This window comes from Canis lupus, chromosome 5 (assembly GCF_011100685.1).
Source record: "Canis lupus familiaris isolate Mischka breed German Shepherd chromosome 5, alternate assembly UU_Cfam_GSD_1.0, whole genome shotgun sequence".
NCBI classification, from domain to species: domain Eukaryota; kingdom Metazoa; phylum Chordata; class Mammalia; order Carnivora; family Canidae; genus Canis; species Canis lupus.
Genome location: NC_049226.1, coordinates 56432997 through 56454221, shown reverse-complemented (window position 1 = coordinate 56454221; position 21225 = coordinate 56432997). Strand labels below are relative to the sequence as shown.

The 21225-nt window shown below is 46.2% G+C and overlaps 2 protein-coding genes across 9 annotated transcripts in view; one reads left to right on the top strand and one right to left on the bottom strand.

The window, feature by feature from the left end:
• The window catches only part of ZYG11A (zyg-11 family member A, cell cycle regulator), an 85502-nt gene extending 75541 nt beyond the window's left edge, over nt 1-9961 (top strand). Inside the window, exon 15 of the mRNA XM_038537513.1 lies at nt 9341-9961. Coding sequence (XP_038393441.1) covers nt 9341-9357 — 17 coding nt within the window. The 3' untranslated portion in view covers nt 9358-9961. The remainder of the gene's footprint in view (nt 1-9340) is intronic.
• ECHDC2 (enoyl-CoA hydratase domain containing 2) lies at nt 71-19800 on the bottom strand. Of its 8 annotated transcripts, none has more exons than XM_038537517.1 (10): nt 19590-19797; nt 12305-12372; nt 12135-12222; nt 9420-9506; nt 8526-8615; nt 7027-7086; nt 6633-6820; nt 3202-3252; nt 1566-1613; nt 71-690 (listed from the first exon to the last, which is right to left on the bottom strand). In XM_038537517.1, the coding sequence occupies exons 1-10, from the start codon at nt 19720-19722 to the stop codon at nt 613-615; spliced, it is 891 nt and encodes a 296-aa protein (XP_038393445.1). In that variant the 5' UTR covers nt 19723-19797; the 3' UTR covers nt 71-612. The 8 variants fall into 8 exon arrangements, with proteins under 8 accessions (XP_038393445.1, XP_038393446.1, XP_038393443.1 ...); XM_038537518.1 differs by having other exon boundaries at nt 7027-7083; nt 19590-19794; XM_038537515.1 differs by having other exon boundaries at nt 8526-8618; nt 19590-19793.
• Nucleotides 19801-21225: the final 1425 nt, after the last annotated feature.

The following is a 21225-nucleotide window of genomic DNA, read 5'->3' as shown; positions in this document are numbered from 1 at the left end:
GTGATAATTCCATTTGGTTCTCAGAAGAACACTGTACATTAAAAATAACTCACTTATTGAACATGAGGCATAGGCTTTTTTTTTCTTTTAATACAACAGTTTCATTTTGCAGATGAGAAAGCTGAGGCACACAGAGAGGAACTCTCTGGCAGAGAGTTGGGATCTGCAGTGTGATTCCAGATGCCTAGTCAACCACTGCCAGGCTTTCTGTATTTATTGTACAGAGGAAGAAACTGGAGGGTTCTTAACAACATTTTGCCATCTCTGGTGAGCACCAGATAACTAAGAGGCAAAGATCAAGCCTGAGAGCCAACAATACAAAGGCCCAGAGTGGTCTGTTTTAATCCGTAGTTTACCATTCGAGCAGGGAGAGACATTCTCCAAAGCCAACTTGACCCTAGTGATTATCTAGCCAGGATGAGGAATTATGAAGGTAGCTGTAGATGGCATGTACCTTAGTATCAAACACCATGCCAATGGTTTTATATCTGTCCTTGTCCTTATGAGGAAACTAAAGCTTAGGTGAAACGATGAGACCAGTCACCCCACAAATTTTCCTTCTGGATCCTGCACTGGAACGCAGGCATCTCCCATACTTATATTAAATGGGAATCACTTGCCAACAAATCTGGGGGGCCGCTTCTCCCTGAAGGCTGCCATGCCCTCTAGCCGGTCCTGGGTAGGGATATTCTGAAACAACAACACAAGAGTATTAATTTGGGGGATAGCTGCAAGGCCAGAGGTCAGTAAAGACTTGCTCAAGCTTGTTCACTCCACGACAAGGTCAGAATCCAAATCTTTCCATTATCTCTGGACTCTGGTGATGGACTAGGCAAACGTATGGGCCTCAGTGGCTTCCTGGTCTCCTGAGGAAGAGGCCACCTCTCTAGCATCTGCCTATCACATTAGCCTCTTAGCACACTGCTTATATGCCTCCAGAGAGCTGATAATCTGCAGCAATCTGATAATGCAGCTGCTTAGTTGAGAAAAACAATTAAGTTTTGCAATAAGAAATCTGGCTTTGAGTCCTGGTGTGTAGTTCACACTAGGTTTTCCAAGGCCCAGGACTCCTTGTTTAGGAGTATTATGAATATTTGTTAACCTGGAAATTAGTATTTTTGACTCAACTAGGAGTCCAGGGCTACATAAGTCAGCCCCAGATCAACACTATCCTCATCCCCCCACCGCCCATTGAACACACAGAACCTGCAGCTATAACCAAGGCCTTGACATCCCAGCTCCAGCCTGGCCTCTATAGCAGCCACTTGTACAGAGATAGTAGAAGCAGTTCTTTGTCAAGTACCTACCTGTGTGCTCTGTGATTCTGTGTGTACCAAGTGGGACAGGATGTACCACTATTAGATGGCTGGAAACCCTCCCAGAGAGAAGCAGTATGGTTTCCTTAAGACCACCCCAAGCTAATTGGGAGAGGGAGAGTGGTCCAGAGTCTAACTCTTCGGGTTGGGAGGAACCTACCAAATTGGTCATGTATTACACAAGGCTCCCCACCTCTGGCCTGGCCTTGCTTGCAAGTGTGTGTAGACTGGCAGCAGTCATATACATACCTGGGCATAGCATATCCCTTCAATGGCCATCCCTGATGCAATGTCCACCTGTGAGAAAGAAGTGGTGCCTGGATCAGCCTGATTAGCCACCTCCATCTGTACTGGGTGCCAGCCCACCCTACTGCCTAGATCATTCCCTACTGTTCCATAGATTACTCCAGCAAGATATTACTGAGGCTTACTATATACAAGTCCATACAGAGATGATTAGCATAAGGAATTTCCTATCTGGAGAGGGAACACCATTCTAATGGTGATAAAACAATACTAGACAAAGGTGGGGGGGAGCTTTGAGAACAGTAGATAGGATCACACTTGGCCTGGAGAGCTGAGGCTATCTTATAGCCAGTGTTCCTTTCTTCCCATCTGGCTGCCTCTCCATGCCTCCTGTCACTCCTGGTAAGTGAACTTCATTCAGGCTTTCCATTGCCCTGAGGAATAAGGTCCTCAGATTTTATGGCTGAGCCTCTGGTAACTTTCCAGCCTCTACTGTCCAGTGTTTACTGTCACTTATAAGCACTATTGTAAGAGAAGTACCATGTGTGTTCAAATTCATTTACTTTTTACAGCAAGGGTTATAGCTAAGAAAGGCAGAGATAGTAAAGGTCACAACATGGACCTTAGTCCATGGTAATCCTTAGTTTCCCTAAAACTGGGACACAGAGCAAGTCTTTGAACCCAGGCAGGCTAGCACCAGAGCCTGTGCCTCTATCTCTGTGCTGTGCAGTCTTCACTCACCCCTCACTCCCACTCAGTCAGATTGCTTAGTTATACAGCTCTGTGCTCTTGTTCATACTTTTCTTTTTCTGAAACCCTCAACCTTCCCAAGGCCCAACTCTACAAATCATTATCTAACCCAGCACTACCCATTAGTAGTAGCCACTAGCCACATCGACAGCATAGCTCTCACCCCTCCAGGATGTCTGCTTCATACCCCCCTTTTTTTTCTTTAAACAATCTCTATACCTAACGTGGGGCTTAAACTCGTAACCCCAAATTAAGAGTTGCATGCTCTAGTGACTGAGCTAGCCAGGCACCCCTGCTTGGTATCTTTTTTTCCCCCTCCCTGCTTGGTATCTTTAATCTTGTATCAGTGATTGTGTCTGTATCTGTCCTCTCTCCCACCTTGGGGATAGTAACCATATTTTACTTCTCTCTGTGTACCAGTTATCAGCTCAGGTCTAGATTCAGTATGTAATAGATAGGTTGATGAGGAAATTGATGTCTTAGGTTGGATTAGCTGCAACCAAGGCACCACCTTGAGCCCTATCCTTTGGCCACTTTACCACCAGCACAAACCCAGAATATGGACTGGGAGACACACAGAGCTGCATTCTTATTATTCACTTGCTTTGTGAGCCTAGACAAGTCATTTATTCTTTCTGAACCTCAATTACCTTCTCTCTAAGGAAGAGAGATGAAGATAAAATGTAATTCAGAATGTCACCTGATCTAACTTTACATTTCATGGATGGGTAAACTAAGGCACAGAGAGGTCAGACTCAATGTCTGTTAGAAGAGTCCAGTTCTGAATTCTTTCCAGCTGTGCTTTCAATCTGCATTGGCGTAAAAGCACTGTCTCCCACCCACCTCACTGACTTGAGTGGACCTAAGTTCTGACCCAGAACCTGCTCACCTCCATTCCTCTGTCAATGGCTACTTTGCCCAGCCGCACAGCAATGGGTGCCTAGGGAAAATAAAAAAGACTTGGTTGAGGGGATTAGTGCTGATAGTTGGTGGAGGAAGGGGTGGAGGAAGGGGGTTTGGAATAAAGAGAGGGACACAGCTTCATGGTAAGGGAAGACTCATGGACAGGGAGACTGGTCTGGATCAAGTTCCAGCTACTGTACTCACTGTTACATTTCCTTAGTGCTAGTACCTACTACTCAATTGATATTCTTTTCTATAATGAAGAAAGCCTGACTGATCCCTGTCCCTCTCAATTCTGACAGTATGCGGTTCTTGTCATTTAATCCATCCCAATAAATAGGTAGATAGTAAAATGCTAGTAATGCCCACTATTGCTGATTCAGAAAATAGGTATTTGCATACATTATTGATAGAGTAAATTGGTACAGTGCTTCTGAAGGCAACTTGGCAAGAACTGGCAAATGTTCTTAGATGGATGAACATACTCTGATGTTGCGATTCCATGTAGGAATTTACCTTACAGATATACCTCTAGAAATACATGAAGATGTTGAGTTATGCACTCTAGCTATTTATAGTAGCAAAAAGCAACATAAATGTTCATTATTAGAGTATTGGTTAAGTAATGATGGCGTATCTGTACCGAGTTATTTAAAAGAATGAGCTCTAAGTTTGTGCTGAAGTGGGAAGTCTTCCAAAATACTGGGTGAAAAAAAAATAAAGTGCATATTAATATGTATATCATTATGTCATTTGTGTAGATGTTGACATAACATGCCTTTGGGGAGAAGGGTCAGGAGAATGGAGAACCTCACTTTTTGTTTTATACTTTTCCATACTGTTAAATTTCTTTACTGTGCATATTTTAATTCCATGTTTTTAAAATGTCTCTTAGAACTGGATTACCCTCTAAAAGTGTTTTTCCTGTCCCCCAAACCATCAAAAGGAATTCAGAGTTATTTAGATATGTGGGTATATGTGCATAATATAATGAAAATTTCAGGAAGATTGTGTAAGTTGTTAATATTGGTGATCTCAAAAAATAAAAATAAAAAACAACCAGGCATGGTCTCTGGGGAGAGGGACTGGGGACTTGAGAACTGTTTTGGTGATCACCTCTCTTGGTTTGCTAGTGACTGAGTTAATCAGGATGTGGGACTTTTCACTTTTAACTGGAATAGCCTTACGTAGACAAGGTTACCTACTTTTGATTTTTACCTTATGCCCTTATTCTGTTCTATTTGTTTTGTTTGTCATGAATATGCATTATTATTTAGGTAACTACCCTAATAAACTGATTTCTCACCAAAGAAAAGTAAAAACTATATAGATGTATGTGTATGTGTTGAAAACACATTTTTTTTCCTGAATGTGTGGCTTATATATATCATATGACTCCCTAGTCTTGGCGGCTTATCCACTAGAGCCCAGCCATTTACCATACCATCCCCAGCACTTGCCCCATCCAGAAACCTCTCATTCTCGGTACCTCATAATTTAGCTAGAAATCCAAGATTGGGATTAGTGAATGTAGAACTAGGTTTTGGTCAGATGGTGTATTGGTATATAAAGCTACTCTTAAGTACTGATATACTAGTAATTATATTCATAGAATACCATTGACCATTGTTTCAGTATATTCAAAAATCTGAAATCTGAATCCTCTTGCATTCAGTTTATGCAAAAAGAAACCCTACAGTTGACAGGTCTTTGCTAGATAGCACCCCTTGTGGAAGTGCAGTCAGCTACACACTACCTTGAGTCAGAGTTTTGTGTTGGTTCAGAGACTTTTTGCTCAGGTGTAATAGAAACCTGGCAGCATTAAAATGGTCTAGGTAACAGCATAAGATTCTATTTGTATGTGATGAAGAGAAAAGAAAGAAAAGAAAAACACCAAACAAATGCTTTCTTTTAGACTATACTCAACTATTTTTAAAATTTATAGGATTATTTAAATTTAAGGGAGACAAGATTTTTTCTGAAATAAAATACTTATTTTTGTGATTAATTCAAATGCCTCTGTTAATATTAAAATAATATATAGTTAACATTTTTATAAACAAAATCTTTGTTTTGTAACCTTTGTCAATTTTTGTGTTGGAAATGCATTTGATATTTGGTTTGAGTTTCAAAAATTTTATATATGTTCTGCACTCTTTAGAATACCAGTTTTTATATTGTATTTTGTATTATGCAAAATAAAACCCCAAATACCAGTATTATCTTTCTTTCTGGTATTGCAATCACTTTTTATGATCTTTATTGAGCAAGTTATTTATCTTTCTGGGTTTGTGATATCACAAATACAATAGGGATAATCAACTCAACTGGATTGTACTAGTAACTGAGAAACTTGTAAAGTACCTAGGATTGTTTCTGATGGATAGAAAGTGCTCCATATGGGCTAAGTCAGTATTTATTATAAATTATAAAACCTAGGGCAGCCCAGATGGCTCAGCGGTTTGGCACTGCCTTCGGCCCAGGGCGTGATCCTGGAGACCCTAGATCGAGTCCCACATCAGGCTCCCTGCATGGAGCCTGCTTCTCCCTCTGCCTGTGTCTCTGCCTCTCTCTCACTGTGTCTCTCATGAATAAATAAATAAAATATTTTAAAAAGTAAAAAAAAAATTATAAAACCTAGCTCCATTTCAAGCTGCTTTCATATGGAAACTTGAGACCTTCCTCTCGGTCCTCTTAGAGTAGTGAGAGGCTCTCAGGTCCTTGGAGACCACATCAGCCACATCCTGGCCTGTCCTGCTGAAGGCTCTGGACTTGGCATCTGGTAGGATTACACCTAGGCTGGGTCCTAGCACATGTCTTACATGATGTATTTCAGGAAATTCTCCACCATGTTGTATGCTTGGAAAGATAAGTTCTTTATCTGCTTTAGAATCTTCTTTTTTTAGTTTTGGGGACATTTTATTGCCATATTATCCAATGTTGGCAGTAGGTACATGTCGCTATTAGCATCTGAAATGGGGAAGTGTAACTGAGAAACTAAATATATTTATTTTAAAGATTTTATTTATTTATTCATGAGAGACAGAGAGAGAGAGGCAGAGGGAGAAGCAGGCTCCACGCAGGGAGCCCGATGCGGGACTCGATCCTGGGACCCCAGGATCAGGCCCTCGGCCGAAGGCAGCGCCAAACCACTGAACCACCCGGGCTGCCCAAAACTAAATTTATTTTTAAGTAATCTCTACACTAGTGTGAACTTAACTCTCAACCCTGATATCAAGAGTTGTGTGCTTTACTGAGTCAGTCGTGTTTTTGAAAAACTAAATTTTTAATAGAAGTCTGGATAAGTGGATCTTATGTGGCCCCATGGGACAATACCCCCAGCCTCCCCACAGGTGTGCTCCCCCCCACCTGTCCCATGGCACAGGACCTCCCTCCTGTGCTGGGCTGCAACCACACCTGGGGCAGGATCTCCTGGGCCAGTTCGCGTGCCCGATGGTAGGCAGCATTGCCGTCCTCATTTTGCGAAACAGTGTGGTTCACCAGCCCCAGGGCTTGGGCTTGTGCACCATTCAGTCTTCGGCCTGTGAAGATGAGCTCCTTTGCCAGGGCCACCCCTATGCATCGAGGCAGCCTTTGAGTCCCTCCTGCCAGGATGAAGCAGGGGTAGTAAATCCATTTGGGAAGTGGGAGCCCAGAGAAGCCCAGTTTGGGAGTAAACTGAGACTTCTCAGAGGAGCAGATCCTGAGTTAGGATGGAAAGGCAGAGCACAAAGCAAAAGAGGAAAGCAGGGAAGTAACCTGGATAGAGTGGGACTAAGTAGAGAAGGATGGGTACTGTGGGTATAGTTACCTGCTCCTGGGAGGAGCCCTCGGGTGGTCTCGATCAGCCCCATGACAGCTGAGGAAGCTGCTTAAACAGAACAAAGTGAAGCACCCCACTATCCTGCAATGCCATTCCCCAGAGGGAAGAGACACCTGCCTCTAAGCTTTGCTCACCCCTCCAGCCAACCACTTCCCTCGTGAGCTGGTCACAGCAGACCTCTCAAGACTCTGCCCTGGGAAGAGCCCTAGTGTGGAAGTCAGGAGGCTCAGGCCCTCACCCTGCTTCTTTCAGGGGTGGAGGTATGCATCCAGGCTCATCTCACCCTTTCTGAGCCTCATTCATAGATGAAAAGAAATATAGTTATCCCTCTTCTGCCTTCATCAGAGAGCTTCTAAGGATCAAGTGAGGTAATAGTGCTTGTAACGAGGAAGGAGTCCTTAGAAGTTGCCCAATGTCTATTTGTGTGTTAATGGATTCTCTGTCTCATGGACCCTTAGCTCTGGCCTGACCTCGAGCATCAATGACTCCTGCTCCTACCACAGTTATACCTCCCAGCTTCCATCAGTCTGAAATTTCCCTATGTTCCAGTTCACATCTCCTTCCAAGTTCTATTTCCTCTATGAAGCTTTCCTGGAGTGTCCCGCCCCACAGACTTCTCCTGAATTCCCTCATAGACATCTGAACCATACAGTATGACAGCAGTGAATGGCCATTACTCTTACTTATAAAGGGTTTTGTATTCACACTCTGCCATCTACCAAAACCCTGCAAGTTAGTTGACCTAAACATGGGGCTCATGAGAAGCACAGTTGTAGCTTGACCTATTATGATGCCTTCTCTTTGATACATACGCATCATGTAGAAACAAGCTACCTCTATGCCCAGAGGTACACATTTCTAAATGTTCTACCTGGAGTGGCAGGAGAAAGCTGTGAAGGGGAGAGAAGAGAGTAGCACCAGATAGCACTTGGACTTTTTCTAACTGCCTCCAAGAAGGGCACAGCTAACCATCAAGTCAGTAAGGCTAAAGGAGATCAATTATCTTTATCTCCTCCCTCCACTCTTCAAAACTCAACTGCTCTGAACAAGTAATGCAAACCTTGGTGGTGGTGCCATTAAACTAGAGGGCAGTGTTCCTGCTCAGGCATGTTTGTGAGTAGCTGGGCTGGTGACAAACTGCCACTGTAACTCTCTTTGTGCAAAACATGACAAACAGAACTGGAAACTTCAACAACTGATCTTTGTCCTCAGTCTCCCCTCTCTGTTCTCTTTTTTGTCCTCTAGCAAGTTGCTCTGGAGTTGGTAGAAACATTCCTGAGGTGAGGGAGGCTGGTTCTGAGGTGACAGTACTACAGTTGTGGCTGGGCCAGGAGGCGAACAGCTTATGCCCAAATTCTCTCTGTATCCCTTTAGTTTTGTGGCTGGTTTGGAAAACCCAGAGTAGTGGCTAACCTTGCAGAGTCCCCACTCTACTCTGTTTTACTTACACTTCTCACCCTCATCCCACCTTTCTTTCTGCCCAGTACCTGCTACTCGGAGGTCACAGGCCAAGGCAAGTTCCAGGCCGCCACCCAAGGCAAACCCATCCATAGCTGCAATAGTGGGCGCAGGAAAGGCTGCTGTAGAGATGAAGAAAGACTTAGCCTGCGAGGTCCTGGCAGGACTCAAGGCTGGGGAGGGGATGGCCCGCTCGTTGGGACAGAGGACCTCACTGGCTCTAGGTTTGGAACCAGCCAGGTTACTGTAGAAGACGGTTTTCCTATTGGGGAAAAGCTGGGGAATCAGCTGGGGTACTGGAGTGGGAAGATGGGCTAGATGATCCCCACTCAGGCCCACTTTCCTGCTGGCCTCCTGGACCAGCCTTCCTGCTCTTCCTCTAAGTTCTGTGTGTCAAGCCCCACGCTGGATGTTAGGAATAGACATGGGGAAGGCAGAGCTATCAACAGGCAATGATGACCCGAGGTGATAAGTGCTCTGAAAAAGCTTAGAGAATAGGTCAGGGAACGCTTCCTGGGAAGGATGAGTAAAAAGTTTACTCATCCTTTAAGGATGAGTAAAAAGTTCAAGTGGATGAGGAGGGAAATTGTCAAAGCCTTTTGGAAGCATGCTTGGTGAAATCTGACTCCTATGGAGTAGCTGGACTTGAACCCTGAGGGTAGAGGGGTGAGGGATCAGAACTAGCAGGACACAAAGACTGAGGGCCAGAGCTCCCTCTGGGAGAAATGCCCTCTGAGTCTCCTGATCACCTGTCTCCTTGTCGAATTCCTTGTGCCCATTCCCCCTGGGAGAGTCATCTGTCTTTCCAACAGAGCTTACAACAGAAACTGTCCTTTCTTTATAGGAGAGAATGGCAGGTGAGGTAGGGCTGGGATCAGCAGGGCCCCTGAATGCCCTCCTCCAACCCACTCCAAGACCCTCACCAATCTCATTCATCAGGCCTCGGAGCCGCTGGACAAAGATCCCCACTTCTGCCTCACTCATCTGTTCTCGCTCCTTCAGGTCTGCACCTGCAGATGGTGAGGGGTTTGTGACAGCCTTTGAGAAATAACCCATTACTGAATCCCAGGCTGTTGAAGGATCCAGCAAAGGAGACTTGAAGAGAAGCAGCCAGAGAGGAAGGCAAAAACATCAAGAAAACATGGTCAAGGAAGCCAAGGAGGAAAGGGATTGGGAGTGGGTCAAAAGAACAGGTGCAAGATCAACAAAAAGACAAGGTGAACATCATCAGACTTAAAAAAACTTCTGTGCATCAAAGGACACTATCGAGAGTGAAAAGGCAATCCACAGAATGGAAGAAAATACTAGCAAATCACATGTCTGATAAGGTAGTAATATCTAGGATACATAAAGAACTCCTAGAACCCAACAAAAGTCACGGGGCACCTGGGTGGCTCGGTGGTTGAGCATCTGCCTTTGGCTCAGATCTTGATCCCGGGGTCCTGGAATCGAGTCCTGCATCAGGCTCCTCATGGGGAACCTGCTTCTCCCTCTGCCTATGTCTCTGCCTCTCTCTTTGTGTCCCTCATGAATAAATAAAATCTTTAAAAAAATCACAAAGGACAAGGGACTTGAATAGACATTTCTGCAAAGGAGATATATACAGATGGCCAATAAGCACAAGAAACGATGCTCAACAACATCAATCATCAGGGAAATGCCAATCAAATCCATAATGAGAAACTAACTTCACACCATTTAGGTTGGTTATTACAAACAACAGAAGCAGAAAACAAGGGCTGGCATGGATGTGGAGAACTCTGGGACACTGCTGGTAGGAATGTGAAATGATGCAGCTACTATGGAAAACACTTTGGTGGGTCCTCAAAAAGTTATACATTGAATTACTATATGATCCAGCAATCCACTGCTAAAAGAATTAAAGAGACTTACATGCTGGTGTTCATAGCAGCATTATTCACAATAGTCAAAAGGCACAGATGACCCAGTGCCCATCAAGAGAGATAAACAAAATGAGGTGTATATATAATGGAATATGATTCAGCCATAAAAAGGAATGAAGTTGTGCCATGCTACATTATGGATGAGCCTTGAGGACATTATGCTAAGTAAAAGGAGCCGGACACAAAAGGACAAATGCACGATTGCACTTGTATGAGGTACCTAGCACAGGCAAACTCAGAGCGAGAAAGTACAACAGAGATTATCAGGGGCTGGTGGCGGGAGGAGGGATGAGGAGGGATTGCTTAATGGGTATACAATTTGTTTAGGATGATGAAAAATTTCTGGAACTGGACAGTGGTGATAGTTGCACAGCCTTGTGAATGTACTGGCACTTAATTTTATACTTAAAAATGGTTAAAATGTAAACTCTGTGTGATGTATATATTTACCACAGTTTTAAATGTATAAAATAACTTTTAAAATGTATCATTTCTTTCCAGTTTTATTGAGAAATAGGTGACTTAAAAAAATAAAAAGAGAAATAGGTGACATATTATTTTTTAACAGGAGGGGTCAGTGTAGTCCAAGGAAGCTGAGACAAGAGTCAGGTAAGATGAGAACTGAGAAGCAAGGGCAGGATAGAGTGGCACGGAGGTAGGTGGGCAAGGACCTTGGTGAGAGAAGTGACCACGGTGGAGTCATCTAAGGCCAGATGGCAGAGGGCTGACACAAGAGGGGGTGGTGGTGAATATATTCTCTTCAAGTCTGAGACTAGGAAGTCAGAGCTGAGAGTCCTTGCAAGTCTTTGAGTAGTTCCAACCCCTCAACGAAAGATGGAGAAACTGAGGCCCAGAGAGGAGTAAGGGCTATCCCAGAATTCCAGAGCAAGTCAGGGACAGACCCAGACCTACAGCAGTCACCCCCACTCCCCTGTGCGTAGCTGGGATAGTGGGGCTAAAGGCAACCTTGAAAGAGGATGCCAGACAGAGCCAAAGGAAGAAGCCAGGGTGGAGTGAGGGCCTCATCCAGGGCAGCTGGGTCAGGCAGACTGGTCCTGCTAGGCAAGACCCCAAACTGGGCACTGGGATCCCTACTGCTCAGACCTAGGGACTCAGCCACATCCCCTTGAAAGTCCCTGAAAATCATACTCTTCCTATCCTAGACGTCCATGGCCTCTTCCGACTTCCCCACTGCCCATTGCTGTCCCTCCCCCAGTCACACCAGAGTTGCGTTCTTAGCTTAGCCCAGCGCATCTCTCACTCACTTACTTCTTGTGGTGGGGATGGGATGTTTCTTGTCTTTGACACAGAAGCTCATGGTGCTTGTCCTGTTTTGAGGACCAAATCCTCCGGGGGCGGTGGAGGGCTATGGTGACAGGGACTTAGCTCTTGTGGGTGGGCAAAGGGGCACAGAGTCCCATCTTGGCCACAGAGCTTGTGAATGTCACTGGACTCCGTTTCCTCAATTCCTCAATGAAGGGTCAGAACAGAGCATGGTGTAGCAGAAAGAATATGGATTTGGGGGTCAGAGGGGCCAGGTTAAAAATCAAATTCTGTTCTACTTCTTACTAGCTGTCTAACACCAGGCAAGAAATTTTACCTCTGAGTATTTGACCTCACTTCTGTGAAATGGGAATAATAAGTCCTATGCTAAAGCTGATCTAAGCCCCTACCCCCTATAGACTGGTGGGAACCCTGCTGAGCCCTGGGCTTGGGGCCGGGGAGGAAACCCACCTGCACAGAACACACCCTTCACTCCACTTCTGAATAGCAGAACACGCACTTGCTGGTCCTCCCGCAGCTGGGCCAGAGCTTCCAGCAGCTGCAGAGGAGACCTTGTCAGACACCTCCCAGCCCAGCCCCAGCCCAGCCACCCCCCCACCCTGGCACCTGCCCTTTCTCACCTGGTTGACCAAGACGTTCCCCAGGGCATTGCAGGCACTTGGTCTATTCATCAGAATCTCAGCGATTCCTGCAGGTGACAGGGCAGCCTTGGGTGAGCCAGCTGGTCTGCTCACTCCTGGGCTGGGATCTGGAGGCAGCAGCCTGGATTTTGGGCAACCTCTACTACCCTTCATGAGCAGCGTGACTTGGGGCACGTCACACACGTCCAAGCTTTAGTTTCTTTGACTATAAAGTGGAGAGAATAAACCCTCGTTCTTTCTGCCTCACCAAAGAAGTGGAAGGGCTTGTAAAGCCCATGGATCAGTCTTTCTCCTGTACCCTTTGTGAGCAAATAATCTATCAACCCAGAAGTGTGTCCTTTTGCTCTCTCTTCCTCACCCATGAAATTTACTCAGTCTCGTCAACCAATTCAACTTCTTAAGTAGATCTCAGATCTCTCAGCTCATATCCCTCCTTGCAGCCAGTAACCTGGTCTGGGTTCATTCCTCTAACTGGCCCTCTTGCCTTTGGTCTTGCTCCTCCCCCCTCCCCATGCATTCCCTTATTTGGGTCAGAATCCTCTTTCTAACCCAAATCCAACCAAGTCCCTCCCTTTCCCTTTTCACCAAAATTAGGTCAAATTCCTTAATACCACCCAAAGGATGCCTCCCTTCCCTAATCTGGCCATTGCTTTCCACTCTAGCCTCAACTCACCCACAATCTGGGTCAATTGTAGGGAAGAGAGACCAACTCCAGGCAAGGGCTCAAATACTCTTACACCTTCTTGGCTGTTTTCCCTCCTGTGTTTACCAGTCCTTTAGCCTTCAAAGGTCTCTTACTATTTTATCCCAGGATTCTTAGCCTTGTCAGTGGAACAAGCAGTATTTATTAAGATAGCACAGACATGGAGAAAAGACAATGAAAGTTTTGGGGCTCTCAAGGAACAGAGTTTCTAGCCAGGAGTTAGAGAACCGTGGTTCAGGACAGAAAACTAACATTCAGACTAGGTCGGCTTCCTTAGCCTCCCCAGAAACCTTCAAAAAGTTCTTCGAGCCCAGCAGGCCTGGAGGTCCCACAGAACTCAGATGTCCCCAAGGTCTTCAGCTCTAGTGCTCCAGGAAAGAAAATACTGCAACTCTGGGGAAAGGAAACTCTGGTAGATACAGAAAAGCCACATCAGAGTCTAGAGGTCCAAGGTCTTTGTGGCAGACTCTAGAATGGGCCCAATCTTCATATCCTCAGTAATCTCCTTCCCTGGAGTTTGGACAGAGCCTATGAATTGCTTCTAACCAACAGAATACAGCTAAGGTCATAAAATGTCGCTTCCAAGATGAAGGTTCAGTTATACGGCAGAGGTAATGAGATGTTAGTTCTGTGATTAGGTTGTAATATATATAAGACTGTCTTGCTAGGGCACACTAGACAAACTAGTGGGCCTACAGAGAGGGTCATGTGGCAAGGAGCTATACGCAGCTCCGAGGAGTGAAGAATGGCCCCCCAGGCCAGGAGGAAGAAAACAGGACTTCAGACCTACGACCACACATGGTGAGTTCTAGCAACAGGAGCTTAGGAATAGATCTCTCCCCAGGCAAGCCTATGATGAGACCACATTCCTCACCAACTCCTGGATTGCAGCTTAGTAAAATCCTGAAACAGAGAACCCAGCTAAAATGGGCTTGGACTTCTGACCTACAGAAGCTACAAGATAATAAACATGTATTATTTTAAGCAATAAAGTGTGTGGTAATTTGTTATGTGGCAATAGAAAACCAACACAGTCATGTTGTCCTGAGATTGATAGAAACTTTACTCTCTCCTCTTCACTTTCCTGTTCTGTCCCCTTTTGTTCTGATTGACTGTCTACTGTATTTCATCTGTATCCCTCTCCATCTTTATCTCCTTCTCAAGGATACAAATAGGGTGCTTGGCTCGAGTCACAGCTTGGACAAATACTAGCTCTACTGGCCTTGGGCAAGTTGCTTTACCCTTCTGACCTTCAATGTTCTGATCTATAAATAGATATAACAAAAAGATTTTTCTGAAGATTAAAAGAGATAATGTCTTGGGACACCTGGTTGGCTTAGTTGGTAGAGCACGAAACTCTTGATCTTGGGATTGTAAGTTCAAACCCCACTTTGGGTGTAGAGAGTACTTAAAAATAAAATCTAAAAAAAAAAAAAAAGAGAGAGAGAGAGAGAGAGAGGGAGAGAGATAATGGCCATAAGTGCTTAGCCAGAGTTTATGGGTATAGTGAGCAGGAAAAAGGCACAGATGCTAGAGAAAATTATACGATTCAATAGATGGAATGAACTCCAAGCTGGGAGCTGGGAGGAGCCAGACAGGGTGTCTTTGGCTTTCATTTATTTTGTATTACCACATGTCAGATCCTGCAGAAATGGTGAAGACTCAGCCATAGTCCCTAAATTTTTAGTTGAGCCCTGATTATGAGAATACTACCCTTGCTGGATGTCTGCAGTAGGGATAGGTCTGTACCACACTGTCTCCACTCTTCCAAACCCACCATGCTACTGGCTGATAATTTCTTTAGCAGCTGACCTTGGGTCACTTCTATCTGGATGGCCTAGATTACAGGCTAGGTAATGCAGGTGGGAGTTGTAGGGGCCAAGGACAGGCTGCCCCAAGACTGGCATGAAGACTATTTGAGTTAAAAAGCAACCAAACTCAGCAGACTCAGGAAAAGCTCTTTACCTCCCCACACAAACACTTAAAAGGAATTTGGATAGACAATCTGATCCAGGAAGAGCGCTATCACCATAGATAACTACATTGTACTATGAACTAGGTATGGCAAGACTGAGAGGAACCTAGCAAGGCCTGTTTGGTTTATTTTTGTTGTTGTTGTTGTTGTTGTTGTTGTTGTTGTTGTTTAAGATTTATTTATTTGAGAGACAGAGTAGGGGGGAGGGTCAGGGGGAGAGTGAGAGAAAGTCTTAAGCAAACTCCTGGCTGAATGTTGAGCCCAACCTCTCAACCCTGAGATCATAACCTGAGTAGAAACCAACACTTAGATGCTTAAGTACTGTGCCATCCAGGTGTCACATGGCCTGTTTGATCAAAGTCCTATATGTCCCATTGTTTCTGGTGGCCCAGCAAACATTTGTTTACCAAATATTTACTCCTTTTCATCTTCCTGTGAATTATATTCCTTCCCTTTGAAGTCCCAAGCCTCTAGTCTCTTCTCCTTAGCCCAGAATGACATATATATATATATATATATATATATATATATATATATATATATATAATTTTGCCTGTTTGGGGAATTTCCATATCTATGTGAATTCCCTATACATACAAAATTAAATTTGATTTTATCCCGTTAATCCATCTCATGTTAGTTTGATTCTTAGTCCAGCTAGAAAGACTTTGAAGGGGACAGAAAATTCTGTTCCCCAATGGAGTCCATAGAAAGCACTGTAAGGGGCACCTGGGTAGTTCAGTCACTTAAGCGTATGATTCTTGGTTTTGGCTCAGTTCATGATCTCAGAGTCCTGGGATCCAGCTCCCACATTGAGCTCCCTGCTCAGCGGGGAACCTACTTGGCTTCCTTCCCCTCTCCCTCTTCCTCTGCCCTCTGATATCCTCTATTCCTCCCCTTAGTCATGCTTTCTCTCAGTCTCTCCCAAATAAAATTTTTTTTTTTTAAAAAGAAAGCACTGTAAGCTATTAGAGACCAACTGGTTTTACAACCTCTTATGATACAGAAGGGGAAATTGAGGCCCAGAAAACTAGAGATTGTGCCTAAGTTAACAGCCGGACCCAGCTAGCAATCCTCACTTTCAAAGAGCTAACAACCTATGAAGCAGACACATCCAGATATGGGGAAAGTAAAGGGATGACAGGAGGGGGAGGGGTGTATAATTCCAGAAGGACTTATACAGGCAGAGAGGAAAGAGAACCCAAATGAGCAAAACATAGGTGGGACAGTTTAAAATGAGTCCCTGGCTAGAAGAGGTAAGATGGAAAGGTGAGGTTGTGGTTTTCGAGGATAACAGGTAAAATGTGACAATGCTGGGGTGCCATCAGCTCAAGTGGAAGCAGAATCTGTGGCTTTTTTTTTTTTTTTAAGATTTTATTTGTTTATTCATGAGAGACACAGGCAGAGACATAGGCAGAGTTCAGGCTCCCTGCCGGGAGCCCGATGGGGGACTTGATCCAAGGACCCCAGAATTACCACCTGAGCTGAAGGCAGATGCTCAACCACTGAGCCACCCAGGTGCCCAGAACCTGTGGCTTCTAACATGAACATCAAATGACCCTAAATGGTCACTTTGGGGTGGAGGGGTGTTCTCCTTTGTGAGTCTCTTCCTCTTGCCTCCTCCACCTTTTCTCTGTAGTTTGTTTCCTCAGTGACTTTATCCTGCCTTCTATATGCTCTCTGGCAAGGGCAGAGTCCTAACTTGCTGACCTTTGTTTTTTCTGGATAAAACATTCTGTTATTTGGAAGTAAGCCCTAATTTGTGTGTGTTTTTTTTTTTAATTGAAGTACAATCTGTGTTTTGAGTCAGTGATTGCTTAATAGTTGAGAACACAGGTTTTGAAATCAGACCTGGTTCAAACAGTTTAACCTATGCAGTTCCTTAGTCTGTAAAGTAGGGAGAATAATTATAACAATCTCAAGGCAAGTGCTGTTGAGTTTGGCAATGAACTAAGCATGAGAGAAAGACACAGGAATCCCAAGTGGCTGGAGAAAGCCCCTCCTGTTCGCGTGGGGGATGCATAGTAGGGAACAGTATACAACAGCAGAGAGCAAGGAACCAGACTTATATGGCAAAGTAGCTCTCCAAAACTTCGTATCAACCCGGGAAGGAAGGAAGAAATACGAGATGTGTAGTACAATACCATCTATGTACACTAAAAGTGTGTAAATTAAAACACAAACTATGTTACATCAAACATAGGGAGAGGGGTTTAGCTAAGAAAACGGCTTCACCCTAATGGTAACATGCATTGGACTGAGGCATGAGTAACCATTGAACCTACTTTGAAGTATTTTGAAGGCATGAGTAGCCATGAAGTATTTTGAAGGCATGAGTAGCCATTGAACCTACTTTGAAGTCCCCTCTCACCAGGGGGAAAACAACACAACACAATGGGTGCATTAAAAAATGTGGGACGCCTGGGTGGCTCAGCGGTTGAGTATCTGCCTTTGGCTCAGGGCATGATCCAACAGCCCCGGGATGAGTACCATATCAGGCTTCCTGCATGGAGCCTGCCTCTCTCTCTGTGTCTCTCATGAATAAATAAATAAAACCTTAAAAGAGAGAGAGAGAGAGAGAGAGAGAGAGAGAATGTTCTCTGCCGATCAATTTGGGAGGAGAAGGCATGCTGAGGGCAAAGCACAAGCTGACACCTTGCAACTTCCCACCCCCACAGGTGGAATCTGTGTGACATCCCTGGGGCACTCGCAGCTGCCCTAGAACAAAGGAAAGGGAAAAGCAAGTCCTGCAAGACTTAAGTCTTCATCAGTTTGCAACTGTCTCAATGATTTACAGGAAAAAAATAAGCCCTCTCCAGAAACCTATAGACTCAATGTCCGGGAGCCCTAACGTTATCTGCCCCTCCAAAGGCTAGAAAATCTTAGATATCACTCCTCATAACCGCAGAGCAGCTCTTTCTGTCCATGGGTCCTGTCCCTGTGCTTTATAATAAAACCACCTTTTGGCACCGAGTTAGTATTGATGCCAGGGCTAGCTGAGGACAAGGCGTGAGCCTGGGGCAGCACACTGACAAGTCCTTGAAACAGGCAAAGGGACACTCCTCTACAGACTCCAGGGCCTCAATGTTCATACTGTTCATACTTTGCTAAAGGCAAAAGGCAATCTTAGCCCGACCCCCAGGGGCCTGTAACCCTACTTTAACTTATATGTTTTTTATATAAATTCCTTTAGAAATTTCCTTTAGGGGATCCCTGGGTGGCTCAGCGGTTTAGCGCCTGCCTTTGGCCCAGGGTGTGATCCTGGAGTCCCGGAATCAAGTCCCACGTCAGGCTCCCTGCATGGAGCCTGCTTCTCCCTCTGCCTGTGTCTCTGTCTCTTTCTGTGTGTCTCTCATGAATAAATAAATAAAATCTTTAAAAAAATAGAAATTTCCTTTATCTCTAACCCCCCCAGACACATGTTGACCATCATCCCCCAAGCACATGGCCCACGGATACACATATAAAGGGTCTCATGAAGAAAAAAAATAAATAAAAATAAATAAATAAATAAATAAATAAATAAATAAATAAATAAATAAATAAAGGGTCTCATGACTCAGGTTTTATCAGATGGTAATAAGTGACCTTTTCCCAACAATTAGCTCCCTCAAGGTACTGGAAACCTTGCTTCCAAAATTCCTTAAGAGTACAGCTATCCTCAAACCCCTCCCAACTCCCAGGTATATAATCAGCCACCTTGATGGGATGAGCACTGGGTGTTATGCTGTATGTTGGCAACTTGAACTCCAATAAAAAGAAATAAAAAAAAAAAAAGGTTAAAAAATATATATATAATCAGCCACCCCTCACAGGCCGGGGCGGCAGCTCTTCCCAGGACCCAGGGGTCCTGTCCCTGTGTTTTAAGAAAACCACCACTTTGCACCAAAGACGTCTCAAGAGTTCCTTCTTGGTGGTGGGCAGCGGACACTTATGTCCCAAAACTTAATCAGTAACAAGAATTCTTTCTCGGCCTTAGGGTGCAAACCACACCACCGGGGAGCAGCGTGAACTTTGTGGATTCCGAAGCTCGCGGCGTCGGCCCGAGGGCAGGGCCAGCGCGCGGGGAGTCGCGCGGCTGCTGCGGCCGCCGCTAGGTTGTCCTCGCCGCGCTGCTGGGCGCTGCTGGGCGCTGCTGGGCCGGCCTGGCCAGCGCCGCGGGCTCCTGCGCCTGGACCCGGAACCCAGCCGGGACTCCGGGCCAGGAGGGACGCCGGGCCCCGTGCAGTTCCTGGGGTGGAAGCGGTGGTGCTGGCGGTGCCGGTGCCGAGTCGCAGCCCCGAGCGACGCCCCCTCCCCTCCTCCCCGGCCCCGGGCGACGGCAGGGCCTGGCGTCCACTTGGGTTCCCGCTCACTTGGGGTCGGCGCGGCTGGTAGGGCGGCCACCCACCTCCGCGCCTGGAGCCCGGCCTGGGAAGGGATCGAGTCCCCCAGCGCAGCGAGCGGCCCCGCCTTCCCTTCAACGACCCGTCCTCCGGCGCCTGGTGAGCGCGCGGGCCGTGACTCCCACCCCCGCCGCGGCGCCGGCAGCGCGGCTCGGACCCGGGCGGCCGCCTCCGGGGCGCTCCCCGCGACAGCGCGCTTACCGTGGTCGGCGCCCGCCAGGGCGCGCACTTGGATCTCGGGGGGCCCAGCCGGCCCGTGGGAGGCGCAGCTGCGCGCCCGCAGGGCCTTCCAGGGCCGTGCAAGGCGCCGGGCGTTGGTCAGGGCGCGCAGCATCGGGGCGCAGGCTGGGCAGGTGCCAGGGGCCCCCCGCCGTCCCTCCTGTCCCGCGGAAAGCTCGCGGCTGGGCCCCAGGGTTTCGCAACTGCGCCACCTCCCGGCCGAGCGCGCACAGGGACGCTTGGAGCCCGGGCTAGGCGACCTTGCGGCCTGGGACCGGGGTGGCAGCAGTGTTTTAATCACCAAAGCGGGGGTAATGATAGTGACCACGGTCATAGATAAGGGGGGAGGCTAAAGTAGCGAGAACACGTTTCACTCAGCAATGTCCTGCTGCGAAGGGGAAATGTCCGGTGCGAGCTGACCTCGGCTTCCGTCTGTGCGGAGGTGACTGAGAGCTCTAAGGGGAGGAGGAGACAGCATGGAGGTGAGTGACCCGGGCTCTAGAAGACAGAGAAGTGAGATTACAAAAATCGGGAAAAGTATTAGGCCACGTGAAACCCGCCCGGGGTCAGCAAGCCAAGGCCTGTCCAACCTCAGGCTCCCACAGAAACTAAGGACAGGGTGGGGGGTGTGGTCTGCAGGTGCTGGCTGCAGCAAGCAGTAAATTCTTTTGGCAGTGTTGACTTTAAAAATAACAGGTATAGGGACACCTGGAATGACTCAGCGGTTGAGCACCTGCCTTTGGCCCAGGGCGTGATCCTGGAGTCTCGGAATCGAGTCCCACATCGGGCTTCCTGCATGGAGCCTGCTTCTTCCTCTGCCTGTGTCTCTGCCTCTCTCTGTATGTCTCTCATGAATAAATAAATAAATAATCTTAAAAAAAAAAAGTTATTTTACCAGCAAAAATAGGTTTAAGAATAGCAGAGAATTGCAATTTGGGACAAACAAGCCGCAGTAAACAACCGTAGGCTAGTCCACCAGGGGAGAGAAACATCTTTTATGGAGAAAGTTGGGAAGATTTGTTTTGCAGCTCAGACCCATTGGAGAAAAGCAAGAGTTCTCAGTGATGATGGATTCTCATTGGCTGAGCCGCTGACCTACTAAGTTGCTTGAAGGAGGTACAGTGCCCGGGGAATCCCTGGGTGGCTTAGCGGTTGAGAGCCTGCCTTCGGCCCAGGGGTGACCCTGGAGACCCCAGATGGAGACCCGCATTGGGCTCCCTGCATGGAGCCTGCTTTTCCCTCTGCACCCCCCCTCTCTGAGTCTCATAAATAAATAAATAAAATCTAAAAAAAAAAAATGGAGATACAGTGTCCTTCCTCTCCTGATGCCGCCTCTGACCATTCTGCCTGTGATTGATGTCTAGTAGTAGGATGCCAGAGACCCCCCCCCCCTTCTAGACACCTGACTGCAATTTTAGTAAGGTTTCTTTTTTTTTTTTTTTTTTTTTTTTTTTTTTAGTAAGGTTTCTTGTTAATTTCTACAGCTGGCTTAAATTTTCTCAGGCAGGCACTTAAAGGGGGTGGGTGGGTTAGGGTCATCTTAGGAATGTGGCCTGGAGCTGCTAGGAACTATGTTAGTGTTTAAGTCTTTGTAGGCCGAGGTTGAGGCCTAGTAGAG